We start from the raw sequence: 14,289 nt of genomic DNA on the forward strand, positions 1-14,289 counted from the left end.
GGGGGGGGGCTTTTGCTTGCAGCCCTCCCTGCAGAGCCACCAGCGCATCCACACCAAGGAGCATCCCTGCCAGTGCTCCAAGTGTGGGAGGACCTTCTGCTTCCACCTGGAGCTGGTGTTGCACTGGCTGTGCCACCCTGAAGAGCGCCAGTTCCCCTGCTGCACGTTCAGCTCCCAGGTGGGCCTTATCCTGCATGAACACAGCCACCCTGGGTCCCAGTGGTGCTTCCATACCAACTGCGGGAAGACCATGGTGGGGCTGGCCAAGCCGAGCCAGCAGCAGGCAGGGCACATGGACAAGATGCATGGCTGCAGCTGCTGCAGCAAGGGCTTCAAGTGCCTGTCTGACCCTCTCATGCACCGGTGTGCCTGCCCAGGGAAGCTGCACCCCTGTGGGCAGTGCCAGTAGGGTTTTGGGTCCCATGCTGACCTGCTGACCCATTTTCTGAACACATCAAGCAGCCAGGGCTGCCCGGCTGCAGGGAGCACATGTCCTGGGCTGGCCAGTGGCGTGTGCTTGGACACCTTGCTGCTGTGAGGAGCTCTGTCCATGGGATGCAGGCAGTATCCTCCACCAGTGCAGAGTCCTCTGTCTGGGAGCAAAGTGTGCGGCCCTGAGTTAAGGATGTGCTTGGCTTGCCATGTGGGTGGGGAAGAGAAACTTCAAAAGCATCAGCCCAGAGGAACTCTCCTTAGATGGGGCTGAGCCACAGCAGAGGGGGGCAAGTCTAATCCAGGCCAGATGTCAGGTTTTCTGTACTCAGGTGCACCGAGGAGGGAGGAGGAAAATCCCTTCTGTGCACCTTGCAGGTGCTGGGAGGAAAAAGGCCTGTGCAATAAATAAAAATGATTAAAAAAACCTTGGAAACAATGGTACAGCGGGCTGTGTTAGTGTGACTGCCTGGGCTGCAGTGGGAGCCAGCTGAGCTCAGCCTGGGAAACCAAGCAGGTGAGGCTGCCCTGCTTGGGGCAGGGAGCATGGACTGTGCCGAGCCTGACCCGTCCTCCTTACCCGCTTGCTGTCAAACTGCTGGGCTTGCTCCTGTCACCGCTGTCCCCGGGGTGATGAGCAGCTCAGCTGCAGCAGCTCAGCTGTACTTTCACAGGCAGTCTCTCCAGGGGAGGGCTGAACCATCTGTAGTTAAACTGTGTGCAGATCTTCCATGTTAAATGTGCACACACACGTGTGTGAGCGTGAGCTACCCCATTTCCTAGTGGTGCAGGGTAAAGCAGCATGGACGAAAGCCGAAGGGCTTTGGCAGTGCTCGGGTACTTCTTAAATCTCTGATAAAGTCAGAGCTCGCTCCAGCTGTGGTGTAAATGTGAGTTATCTGGAGAGGACGATGGGGGTCTCGGTGAGGGGCTGCGTCAGGACATGGCTCGGAAACCCAGGCTTGCGTCCCAGCTCTGTGCCAGGCTGGAGAGCATCCCTCGCCCTCTCCTCCCTTGGTCCTCCTCCGCGGCACAGCATCCCAGCTGGACCCTCCCTGACCCCCTGGGCGAGGGCTGCCACCCGCCCGGCCCGGGCGGGCGATGCCAGCACAAGCCCCGCAGCGCCCGGCTGTCGGGGCTGCAGGACCGCGGCATTTCTTGCCTCGCAGAGACCTCTACAGTTCACTCTCCTGAACGCTCGGCGTTTCTTGGTCTCCGATGAATGGTGCCGTCCATGTCTCGCCTCTTCTGCACAGGCTGGAGCACTGCAATGAGCTTTTCAGGCTCGTTGCTCATCGAGCCGCATGCTCCCCTTCCCCAGAGCAGCCCCACAGAAGTCCCCTGTGTGTGACTCAGCTGCCTGGGAGAGCAGGGGCCTCCTCTGTGTGCTGCTTCTCCCGGTGACATCCTCTATTTCTGGGGTGCCATCCTTGCTGCTGGGCTCCCGTTCGGGCTGACAGCCCCAGTGATGCTGGATGCCGGGGCGTCCCCCAAGGATGCATGCTGCATCCCCCAAGGAAGGCTCCTGTCCACCAAAGCCTGCCAGTACCTGTGCTGGTGTGGGGCAGGATGCGGCACGTGGCTGGGGCAGGGCTGGGGGCTGCTCTGGGTGTCTCCTGGGGACACCCGTCCTCTCAGTCCAGGGTGGCCACGGCACTGGATGCAGGAAGGCAGTGTTCACAGAGGGGGCAGATGGAAACTGGCCCATGGTGGGAAGTGTCCCAGGGCAGAGAGGAAAGTCAGAGACCCTTGTTTAAGCTCCACGTTTGCAGTGTAGCAGCAGCACATCCCTCCCTTTGCGGTACGGCTCCTGCTCCCTGCTCGGACACAGTGGCTCGGTGCTGGCAGAGCGGGCAATGAGGACGGGACATGGTAACTGGCTGCAGAAGGAATTGCTGCCTACCCTGGAGGAAACCCAACTTTTGCCTTGGATAGCTCAGCATTATTCAAATTCCTTCCTAAAATGAGAAGTGAGGGGAATCTGAATGATGCATTTTGAAATGCACAATGCGTAAGAAGAGAGACAAAAGAAATTTTTCTAATTCTTTGCATGGCTCCCATTGAAAATTTCCATGACTACTGTGGGTGTTATGATCCCCTGTTGAAGAGCTATTGCCCTCCCGGGATCCTAGATCCTTCTGCAAGCCCAAGGCCTCCCTTTCCAGCCCCTTTCTTACCCCAAGAGCCATGGGGAGGCATTCCCTGGCTCTGCGGGAGGAGGGAGACATGGCTCAGGGGAAAGGGCCCTGGAGGGATGGGGATGGAGGGGCTGGGGTGGGGGATCAGTGTCCCTGGATGTTGCAGGGCGCTGCTCAAGTGTTGTCTTTTCTGACGCTAACCCGTGTCAGACCAGGGGTGATGAACAGGATGCATTCATTTCCTGCATGGAAGATCCTACCAAAAAGAAGGGGGTTTTAAAGGTGAAACTTTTGTTTCGTGTTGTGGTGCCACGGAGAATGTCGGAGCACAGGCAGTTGCTGGCTCTGCCAGGTCCCTCTTGTACGGGCGTTTTGCAAGGCTGCATGGGTCGCTGCTCACCCCAAGACTGAAACCAGCTGATGACCCGTTTGCCACACTCAGCTGGTGCAAAGCTCTGTGTACCAGGGGAGCTGTGAGAGCCGTGGAAGATAACGACATCCTTGCATTTTTAATCAGTCTAGAGTCTCAAACACACCCATCTCCCTCTGCAGGGTGAAGCCTGGCTCTGGCCGTACCAGCCTGGGGAGGTGATGAGCTGGGAGGTTGCTCAGACCCTCTCCAAATTTGGGAGGGATGAGGGAGATTTCATCTCAGACCGAGCCGCAACCCAGAAGCAGTAATCCCGTGGCAGCCTTGTCTGTGCTTGGTGGGAGCATCATCCCCCAGTTCCTGTATCTCGCCATCTGCGTGTTTTTCTTTAGGTAAAGAGTGTCAGGAAATATTCACAGTGCGTTCCCACGGAGCACTATAGTTAGCAGGGTTTCCAGCTGGCCACAGTATTCCTCTGTGCTCACTTCCAAGAGGCGAGAAGCAAGCACAGAGCTTTCTCCGTCGACTTGAATAGAAACAGCCTAAACCAGGTGTGCAGCAGTTTGCAGACCAGCTCATGAAGCTCCCCGTGCAAGCCTTCAGTGGGCGAGGGATCCAGACCCCCCGGGTTAACTTCCCTGGCAGAAACATCGCTCTCCATGCCCCACCACCCAGCTGCATTTGCCTGCGCACTCCTGGCCCTTGTCTGGGGCAGAGCAGGAGCGCATTCAAAGTGGTGCTGAGATCTTTATTTCCCACAAATGGCAATGCGGACCCCCCCTGCTCACCCCCTCCCTTTGATTTGCTCATATTCTCACTGGATGTTTATAGTCTGTTTCTGCCTCATTTTTGCCAAAAAAATGTGTCCAATCCCCTCCAGGACTAATGAGCTGGGCATCCTTGCAGACAAGTCTTCTGCTCCACCGCACCATGAGAAATGGGACCTCGTGGAGGCACCAAACGTAGGTGGGGACAGAGGCAGGACGGAGGCACCTGAATGCTGCACGTGCGCGTTCGACCATGTGCAGTGATGGGGAGGCAGCACCGAGCCCCCATGCCAGACAGGCTTGGTGGGGGGGATGCTCAGGGAGGCGATGGACCCGGGCTCTGTGATGGCTCGTGTGCATCCTGCGTGCTCCTCTCTGCTATCCCCTCACTGTCTGCCGGGGGCGTTGGAGCCCTGTGCACCCCCATGGCTGTGCACGTCCATCCAGAGGGCACCTACAAGGACAGGGGAGGGCAGAAGCTCCACGAAATAAATCCTGGGCTTTGCTGCTGAGAGCGTAGTGTGCTGGGAACGTGTTCAGAGAGTGCTGTGTCAGGCAGGAGGCCAAAGCTCATCCTGAATTAAAGGGCTGTGAACTAAAATAATATTGATCTGGAAGTTATTCCCTGCAGAACAGAGCCTGTTTCTGTACTGCAGCTGTGTCCATCAGCTAACAGCCCTCAGTGCAGACACAGCAGTCACCAGCTGAGCCTGCCAAGCTTGTATGAGGAGCCGTAGTTGCCTGGGACAGCTCATCTGGAGCTTTATTAAGTGCATTGCAATAGGGATGGGGCCCCGGGCACACCCAGGGCCACCAACTGGTTTTGAATGTGCTCCAGGGAAGGAGATGGTTGCACTTGTTTTGCCCAGGTGTTTCCCAGAGGCGCCTTTGGAGTGAGAATTGCTGGGGGAGATGTTGCTTTGCTTGGCATTGTGTCTTGGTGTCCTCTGGCCCTGTGTCCAGCTAAGTCCGAGCTCCGATGCTCCACAGCGAACACGAGGAAGGCGGCTTGCTCGGTGCTGACAGCTGAGCTGCTGAGAGGCACCAGCCAGCGCCGTGACCAAAGCCTGGGCTTGGCAGCACTTGCACCCCTGCACAGGTCTGGTGACACCAGGAGGTGCAGTGGAAGAAGAAGTTGTTCATCTCCAGGTTTCTGGAAATGCTTGAAAACAGGGAGCCAGGAGCTGCGTTCCTCAGGCACGTTTTCTCTTGGTTGCAGATTTGCAGCAGCGATATGTGTTTGTAAAAGTGCATAAACTGTAAATCTGCACTGACAGGGACACAAAGAAATATCCTTAAATGCTAGAGTAGGTGCTGCCAGAGTGGGTTGGGGCCCAGGAGCCCTTCTGGGGACCCCACCCTGAGTCTGGGGGGTGAGGAGTTTGGGGTGCAGCACCCGCAGTGAGCCCTCCCCCTGCGCAGCCTCTCATCTCCTGTGCCCGCCGTGTGGATGGACTCTGTCCATCTTTGCCTCCAGGTCACTGGGCTTTAATCAGGAACCAGTTCACGGGAGACAACTACTTTTTGTAGCTGCTTTTTGAATTCCCCTGTTGTTGTAGACTCTGCAATTCCTGCTAGGCAAGACATTTAACAATTATATTAAGAATTGAGTGAAAAAACATTAATTTGGTGTTATTGAGGCTCAAGCCAGCCACAGTGAAGCATCGTAGCTGAAGGAGCAGGTCAGCCAGCAGAGCTAAGGCTGGGAGGAGACCTTCCCACTGCTGCTGGATGTGCAGTGCAGCCCTGCAGCGTCCTGGTGACATGCGGTTGTAGGAAAAGAAAAACAAAGCAAGTTTAAGGGAGTGAGAAGAGGTTGTGTACTCCCTCATTCCATCATTTGCCATACCAGATTTCAGAGAAATCATGGGAATGCTAAAAACCCCAGTGTTTCACATGAAATAATTTTACATGGCACAGAAAAGCTATTCAGATTACTCTGTAAAATGAGGTTACTGTTGCGCTTTGTTGGAAATACTTTAGCTACTAAAGCATTTTGAAGAGCTGAAATAAATGACTGCCCAATAGTTTCTGGAATAAATATAATTCCCAGTTACTGCTGGCAAGATTACCCTTTGGTCTCTAGAACTGTGGTTTGTTTAAATATGTGACAGAGGATATAATTCAGGGTGTCATTTTTCTAGGGAAAAGCTTGGAAAGCGAACACAACCTTCTTCCATATATGCGCGTGAATGTTTGAGACAGATTAAGCTCACTTAACTTAAAATATCTTTTCCTGAACTAGTCATTTCAGGCACCGGTGGAGGAAAATGAGCACTTTCAGGAGCTATTCATCTTCTCCTACTGCAGACCGCAGCTCCTTCCCTGACTGTGCCCTATTTCTCTGCCAGATGTTGGGGGATAAGGTGGTTCAGATGATGCCATCTGCAGCCGGGTGGGTGAATGTGCTGCATTTACAGCTTGACAGACGCAACGATTTCTGTTCATTCACCTGCGGTCCTGTCACTAGAGTGGAAGAACCAGAATGTTCTGGTGCACGATGTGCATCCCTGCTCTACCGCTCACGCAGGAGAAGGCGTGGGTGCTGGTGGACCTGCCCTGCTGCATTCCCTGGCATGGCTGGACCCCCTCCAGCCAGGAGTGCGGGGGCAACGGCTGTGTCAGACTGGAGCCCAGCCACGTGTAGCCTGTGGCTTTTATGACTTAGGATGCTCCACTTTGGGTGTCAGCCCTCGCTTCCACCAATCCCCAATGCGCTGTGGGAAGCCAAGCCAGTTCCTAGGGACATAGTCCTAGGTTGGACTATGTCCAGTTGTGGGGTTGTGCTGATGCTCTCTGCTGCTGTTCTCCAGATGTTTACACCATTGCTCTCATCGCTGTAGGTGGAGGAAAGGCTCCATTGTCGGAGGTGTGCACATCTCTAAGAGGTGATACCCTTTGGGCCTTGGACCCTGCAGCCTGTGCTGTCGCGATTCCACAGGTAAAAGCCTTTAACTAAGTCTTTTATCATACTCTGTAAGATGGCTGGGAGACAGTTTAGGAAGCTGATAACGGTAAGAAAAACTTATCTGATGCTCTCTGCTGCTGGTCTCCAGATGTTTACACCATTGCTCTAGGTCTCTTCCAACCTTAATGATTCTATGATTCTATGATTCTATGATCTCTAAGAGGTGATACCCTTTGGGCCTTGGACTCTGCAGCCTGTGCTGTCGCCATGCTGCCAGACTCTGCCTCGAAGGTCACCCGTGTGCGTTTGGTGAGTCGGTTCATCGGGCAGCATCTGGCAAGTGCCACAACAGAATCAGATAACATTGACGAACAGATGCGGCGAGGGGCTGGCATGGACAACTTGCCTCTCTGGTCTTCCTGTGCCTGGCTTGCTTGGCAGCCAAAATACAAGTTTCCAGGGTGGAGTCCTCTGACTTGTGTTTGTCTCTGCTTTTGATTTTATGACATTCTTCATCAGCGTTTGCTTAACCTAATTTTAAATCCCCAGAGAAGCAGACTCCAGTCCCTCTGGAAGTTGCTCACCTCTGAATTTAACTTCCTAATGTTTTCCCAGTGTCTGATCCCAGTAATAAATACTGTTCTTTTTGTTTCTGGCCTCCCTTAGGATCAGCAGCACCCCTTCCTGCTGTTCACAATGATCTGTCACATGTTTGCAGGCTGTTATGACATCTCCTCCTTTCTAGACAACAAATAATTGCAGTATAAAGAAAGGGTTTTCAGATGCCTGGGGTGGAACAGGCAATTCTATCTGTGCAGCACTGGCAGCTGTTTGGTGCTTCTTGCTTGGCGCACGGCAGCTTTGGGGCAACTGCTTGAATACGAACACGCTGGCAGCCTGGGCTGTGCTGCCAGGAGGGCAGGTTGTGCCTGCAGCCCCTGCCTGGGCTGGAGCTCCTTGCTGGCATTGCGCTTGGCAAGCTGGATCCACCGTCAAGGCACAGTGGTGGCTCGGTTGTTCCCACTGTTTGCTGGGTCCCTGGGACACAGAGGACAAGCCAGGCTCTTCTCTTTTCTGGTGTCTGCCCTTATGTGTACTGGTTTTGGCAAGAAGAAAACATTTTTAACCTGTAGCTTTAATATTTTTGTAATGTCCTCCTGAGATGTGTTATCCCTCACTAGCTGTAGGGAGGGAGACATTTTTTGGGAAGACCTGAATTTTCATCTTCCTCTTTAATTAGTGTGTGGCTAAAGAGTACCCCACCTTTTCTTAAAAAGTACCGTCTGATGCAAAATATATGAAATCCAAATTCCTCCCCATTTCTAACAGCTGAGAAGTGGAAGAGCTCTTCCTTGGTCTGAAAGGCTTTGGGCCAGCTCTGTTCTGTAGAAACCACAGCGAGAGAAATGAAAAGGAAATTAAAAAACCATACATTGATAAGATGAACTTTCCATGTGGGTTGGAAAGATCTCCGGCACCTGCAGGTGCCAGGACACAAGGCATTGTCTGATGGGAGAATGATTATCAGGCTGTCTGACAGAAAACGTGTGGGTTTTCTGGCACAGAAGCCTCCTCAAGATTTGTCCTGGGTCCTGCAAACACCAAGATATTCAGGAGTGTTGGACCATTCCTACAGAAACCGAGTTTCCTTGCGATGCCCTCAAACGCCTCACGCTGTCGTCCATCATACGGCAGAATGGCAGCATTAACATACAGGAAAGCCCCAGGTCAACCTCTGCAGGGGACAGTGCTCCCTGCTCCCGGGATGGACAGGCATGTCCTGTCCTCCTCCCCAGTATTCCCCACCGAGGGCTCGAGCTGCCACAGGACTGCCCGGCAGGGCAGAAGTACAAACCCTGCCTGGGCAAGGCTTATCCCCCCCGCCGTGGCTCCATGCTGAATTCCCTGGGGATATTTTGTCCCTGTTTGCAGGCTCCCTGCCCTTCACACTGCAGGTCTTCTCCTGCCCGACGCTGCTGCAGCAGCAAGGACTGCCCAAGCGCCGATGAGGCACTGGGGTCCTTCCCGCTGGACTGGCATTGACGACCCAGGGCCACGGGGAGCCCCCAGACCTGGGGGTATTCTTGTGTCCTCCCTGCCCGTCCCAGCGGGCGCTGCAGGGATCTGGCCTCTCCCTGGCAGCAGATGTTAAATTGGGAATTACTGCAATATTTCAGAAGCAAATCCACCTTCCCAAGCAAACACATTGACAGGGACTTGGGCAGGACCGCGTGTGATTGCTGTTATTAATGGCACAAGCAGCATCCAAAAACTCTCTGGGTGTTTTCCAAGTAGATAAAATCTGGACCTCCGGCAGCGAGGGCTTAGCACACGATGGGCAGGGCAGGGCAGTTTGGTGGAGGGAGATGATCCATACTTAATATGACTGCTAAAAAACCAGAGGCATCTCTTTTCTGTCTGCCTGCACTGGTTACATATTACTTCTGAACCTGAGGCACTACAGCACTGAAACAAAACAAGAAATCATTGAATGATGAACATTTCACTGCAGGCCAAGTTATATAGAATTCATACTCCTTTGTTTCATCAAAAAAAATACAATTACTTTCAATCATTTTGATTTGGCCCTGGGATGAAAAAAAATCATTAATTCATAAGGTCCTATGTATTCAGACCCTTTTTTCTGCTGCATTGATGGATCTTCAACATGTTGGTTGCAGGCAAGGTATTTTCAGATTATCTTTTCATTCATTTTTTGCATCCTTTGAACAGACAGAGCTATTGTTTCTGTTCTTTTTATTTGCCACCATCACGTACTTTAAAAATCATTTTGCAATAACAGTATATTATAAATTATGCAACTGTGGTGTTTCTGTTTTTCCAGTTGATGCCAGTTCAGTCTAGCAGTTCAATCTGGGTAGAAATCTCTGCAGCCTTCTCTGTTTTGCAATGCCATCAAGGCAGCTTTGTGCTTGCAGCCACTCATAGGCTTCGTTATTTGTAGATCATTGATGATGGGCTGGAGTCAGGCAGACAGAGGAACCCCTCCCACAGAGGCACATGGCAGCATGAGCAAAACTCAGAGGCTGATTTGGGAGGTTTCACCGGTATAACAAGGCAATTTTCACCCTGGGGGGGATAAAACACTCCTGGACAATAGAGATGCTCCTCTGGAGCCTGGCAGCCCTTCTTGGGCAGTATGTTGTGCCACTCTCCCTCTGCAGTCCTTGCTGTGGTCAGGAGACGTAGCAGGTGCCCAGGCAAGGACAGAGTAAAAACACTTGCAATGCAAATGATGGAAAAGCAGGAAATATCTTGACTCACCTGGGAGTGTTAACTGCTGTTAATCTTTAATGCACTAGCAATTTAAACTTCCACAAGTCGACGGGCTGATGTTCCTTCTGAGATTCAGGAGGGGGAAGGATTAATATCACCAGCCCTCGGCAGCACAGATAGGGATTTGCACTCCCCTGCAGCTCTGCACTGATCAGGGCTGAGGTTCCTCATTCCTCTTTGGGGCTGGCCCATGGTGAGTCATATTTTATATTAAACACTGGTGTTTGGGGCACTGCTTTCTTGTTTGAAAAGAATGAAAGGAAGTAAAGCTGCAGGTGAGAGAAATATATTTCCATATCACTAAGAAGCGGAGGTGTGAAGTCTTGCTGAACTGCTTTGTAAACCATATGCAGTCAGGCACTGGCTGGCATTGGTGCCTGGGAATGTTCCCAGGCTGATTGACTTTACATTTCTAGACGTAGCCTATCTTTATTCGCTTCTGTTGAATTACGTGGTTTTGAAAGTGGAAGAGGCAATTGGATAAATATTTGTGATGAGCTGAAGATCTTTTCTATACTGACTGGTGTTTTCAGTGGACTTTCGGTTCATAGTGGACAAGAATCCTTAATGGAAACGCTTAGAGATGCAAACACGTCTTGCACTCAGATACCTGCAGTTTGCAATACAAATAAAACGGGCTGCAAGCAGGTCTGAAGAACGAAGGTTTAGCTTTGGTACAAATGAAACTAATTTTCCTGCATCCCAACCCTGGCCTAGGCTTTTTCTAGAGTATGATACATGGGGGTGGGGCTACAAACAGGGGCAAAATGGGGGGAAGCACATAGAACCAGCAGTCCTGCATTGTTCCTTCTCCTCAAAGCCCTTGTCATGGCAAAGGGTCCACAGAGGACTCTGCAGGCTTGGCTTGTTTGCATTATTCAAATCTGCAAAAATACCCTCAGGCTGATCAGCCCTTCGGGGACTGTGCTCCATATCCAGGCTACCCTGGCACTTTGGGAACGGAAAACTGCAGGAGGTTGAGCTCAGAGGCTGGAAAGTCCCATGTTGGCTGAACATCAGTGCAGAATTTGTTGCCTTGAATTTTGGGGCCAGCATTTCTTTGTCCAAGGATCATGCTGTGCAGCCCACCATGTCTTTGCCCCTCTTTACAAAGGAGAGGTAAAGGCATGAACTAGCATCTCCCTGGGCAGGCAGGGAATCTGCCAGGTAAGAGAGTTGCTCCAGGGCATTCAGAACTTCTGGGCATGGGCTGAAAGTCCAGCCTAGCTCTCCTCTTTCCCCCTTGGTGTTTGCCGGTGTTTGCCAGCGTTTGGGTCTCTGAAATCCCTGTGGGATGGGGAAGGGGCACAAAAAACACTTTGCAGTGTTTGCAAATGGGTGAACATGTTTATACAGGTGGAAATACAGGGAGTAACATGTCCAGCAGAAGTTTCAGGGGTGGTCACAACCTTCAGAGGTGGTAGTTTAATGTCAGCCACACCCAAGACACTTATCAGTGTTGGTACTGGTACAGTTTTTATTCCTATCTTAATGGTTTGTACAAGGAGCTCTCAGAAATGAACTGATCACTGATCTGAGCAGAGCAAGACATTGTATTATTTCATCTCCCTGAAGAAACACACAGTCCTACCAAAGACACACAGCTTTCCAGGTGCACACAGATATAGAACCCACCGACAGCGACAAGGCAAGTAATTATGACTTTTACAAGGCTTTTTGTGACAGTGGATAAAGCGGAGATAGAAAAAGACCTGGCCTGTTTTGCAGTGCAAAAGGAGGGACAGAGAAGATGTTTTTCTTACATAGTTTGTAGGGTTGGTAGGAAAGAATGAGTAGATTCCTTTCTACAGCAAAACACAGTGAGTCAGGCCCTCAGCCTTCAGAAACAGTTCGGGTTGGAAGGCAGTTGCAAATAGGACATTGTATACACCGATTTGTACGCATTTGTAGGTGGTCATGGGCTAACACCAGGCTCACCAGGTGTTATTTATCCCTTCTCTTTCTTGCACAGAGCAGAGTCAGGCTGACACTGAGCACTGAAGCACCATGTATGAGCTCAATGAAAGCAGCTTTGATCCTATCACCTTTGTCTTGACGGGCATCCCGGGAATGGAGTCGTCCCACATCTGGATCTCTGTCCCCTTCTGTCTGATGTACATCACTGCGGTGTTTGGCAACTCTGTCCTCCTCTTCGTCATCATCACGGACAGGAGCCTCCATGAGCCCATGTACCTCTTCCTTGCTATGCTGGCTGTTGCTGACCTTATGCTTTCGACCACGACGGTGCCCAAAATGCTGGCTATCTTCTGGTTCAGTGCCAGGGAAATTTCCTTCGATGCCTGCATTACACAGATGTTCTTCACCCATTTCAGCTTCATTGTGGAATCATCCGTTCTGCTGGCGATGGCATTTGACCGGTACGTGGCCGTCTGTGACCCGCTGCGGTACTCTTCAACCTTAACCCCCTCGGTGATTGGGAAAATAGCTGTGACTGCTGTTGTCCGGGGGTTCTGCATCATGTTCCCACCCATCTTCCTCCTGAAGCGGCTGCCGTACTGCGGACACAATGTCATGCCCCACACCTACTGTGAGCACATGGGCATCGCCCGCCTGGCCTGCGCCGACATAAAAGCCAATGTCTGGTACGGGCTGACAACAGCTCTTCTCTCCTCCGGCCTGGACGTCGTGCTCATCACTGTGTCTTACGCTCTGATCCTCAGGACGGTCTTTCGACTCCCGTCCCCGGAGGCCCGTCTCAAAACCCTGAGCACCTGTGGCTCCCACCTCTGCGTGATCCTCATGTTCTACATGCCTGCCTTTTTCTCCTTTCTCACGCATCGGTTTGGCCACCAAATCCCCAGTCACGTTCACATCCTCCTGGCCAACCTCTATGTCGTGGTCCCGCCGATGCTCAACCCCATTGTGTACGGGGTGAGGACAAGGCAAATCCGGGACCGCGTCGTCCGCCTCTTCTGCCCCACGGGGGAGTGCCCCTGCCCCAGCTGGGGGAGCAGGTGCTGAGTCCTGCCGGAGGGAAGGGGGATGCAGGACGGGATCTGGAAAGCAGCACCAAGTGCTGCAGCACTTCTCACCCTGGAGGAACAGGTTTGCCCAAGAGGTTAAAGAGAAGCGGAGGGTGGTGGGATTTCTGGAAACATGGGCTTGGGTCATCAGCCCCTTCATTGCTACTGGTTTCTCCTAGAGATGCTTCCCCTGAATGGTTCATCTAGCAGAGACTGGACAGAGTTCAGCTGAGGAGCATCAAGGCTCTTGCATCTGCTGATTTACCATCACCTACTGCTGCTGATTTTGTTTGCTGTCCTACAGCTTCGTTTCCGTTTGTTCCTTCACCTGTTATCTCAGTGCCTAGACCATGAACATTGCGTTGGTCGTCAAACCAGAGCCTGGTACACGAACCATAGCTGGATGGGCAAAGTGCTGTTTACCACAGCACAGATGATGGTCTACCCTCCTGTTTTCACGGGTATAGCTTGCATTGCTGAGGGACCCTGACACCTCTTGCTGCTGAAGGTGTTTACATGCTGAAGAGCCCTGTGAGGTCGGGAAAGGCTTTATTGTCCTGTGTTTAAGGGAAACATATCCCTTAAACCATGGTGTCCAAAACTGAATTCAAGCCTCCAGAGTGGAGTGCAAAGGGACAGTGGTCTCCTACATCCTGCACATCCCACAGGAACGTTTTCTGTCTTTGCAAGAACACTGCACTGCTGAGCAGTGCTCCGCGTGAAGTACATTGCACCTCAAGATCCTTTTCTGCCCATATGCCTGGCTGATTACCCACCACTTAGTTGCTGTACATTTGATTTATCCTTCAACACCAAAATAGCTTGTTGAACTTTTTCTTGTTCCTCTCATTGGTGTATGTACCAGTTGCCTCAATAGTACCTTATTCTACCTCAAGTCAGTGGCATCTGCCTCAGACAATTGTGAAAAACAGTGCAAACGTGAAGAGTGAGCGCTAGATATTGCTGCAGGAGCAGCAAGGACAGTTCCGTGCATCTGCATACAGTCTGAGTTTAACTTCATCATCAATCTGACCAGCAAGGAGAGCCCTTTTCCTTACCTCTCCCTTCCTCAGCAAAGACAGCAATGCAGGCTGTCAGAGTAAACTCATCTGCTGCCTCCGCTTCGGTGAATCTCATGAGTGGCAAGATCAGGAAGAGGGGAGACTCATCTCAGTGCAGTGAGCACCAGCACTGCTGAAGTGTCCCAGGTGCACATAAAGACCCATGGGGAGAAGGAAGTGGAGACAGCACTGGAGACCTCAGGGGGAAGCTTGCCAGAATTTCAGGTCTCTGCTGGAAGGTCAGTGTGCTTTGCACCGCTTTTGAGGTGGGTTTTTGTTGCATCATTATAATAGGAAGGACTGTGGAGACACTGACACCAGCAGCCACAGTC

At 51.9% G+C, this 14,289-nt stretch overlaps 2 protein-coding genes across 2 annotated transcripts in view; both read left to right on the forward strand.

Moving 5' to 3' along the window:
- Nucleotides 1-409, forward strand: part of LOC103925516 (zinc finger protein 3-like) — a 2,535-nt gene extending 2,126 nt beyond the window's left edge. Inside the window, exon 2 of the mRNA XM_009334246.1 lies at nucleotides 23-409. Coding sequence (XP_009332521.1) covers nucleotides 23-409 — 387 coding nt within the window. The remainder of the gene's footprint in view (nucleotides 1-22) is intronic.
- Nucleotides 410-11,919: 11,510 nt separating this feature from the next.
- Nucleotides 11,920-14,289, forward strand: part of LOC103925517 (olfactory receptor 52B2-like) — an 8,937-nt gene continuing 6,567 nt past the window's right edge. The window contains exon 1 of the mRNA XM_009334248.1: nucleotides 11,920-12,844. Within this exon, the coding sequence (XP_009332523.1) occupies nucleotides 11,920-12,844 (925 nt within the window). The remainder of the gene's footprint in view (nucleotides 12,845-14,289) is intronic.

The sequence above is a fragment of the Pygoscelis adeliae genome, unplaced genomic scaffold (assembly GCF_000699105.1).
Source record: "Pygoscelis adeliae isolate BGI_AS28 unplaced genomic scaffold, ASM69910v1 Scaffold351, whole genome shotgun sequence".
In the NCBI taxonomy this organism is placed as follows: Eukaryota; Metazoa; Chordata; class Aves; order Sphenisciformes; family Spheniscidae; genus Pygoscelis; species Pygoscelis adeliae.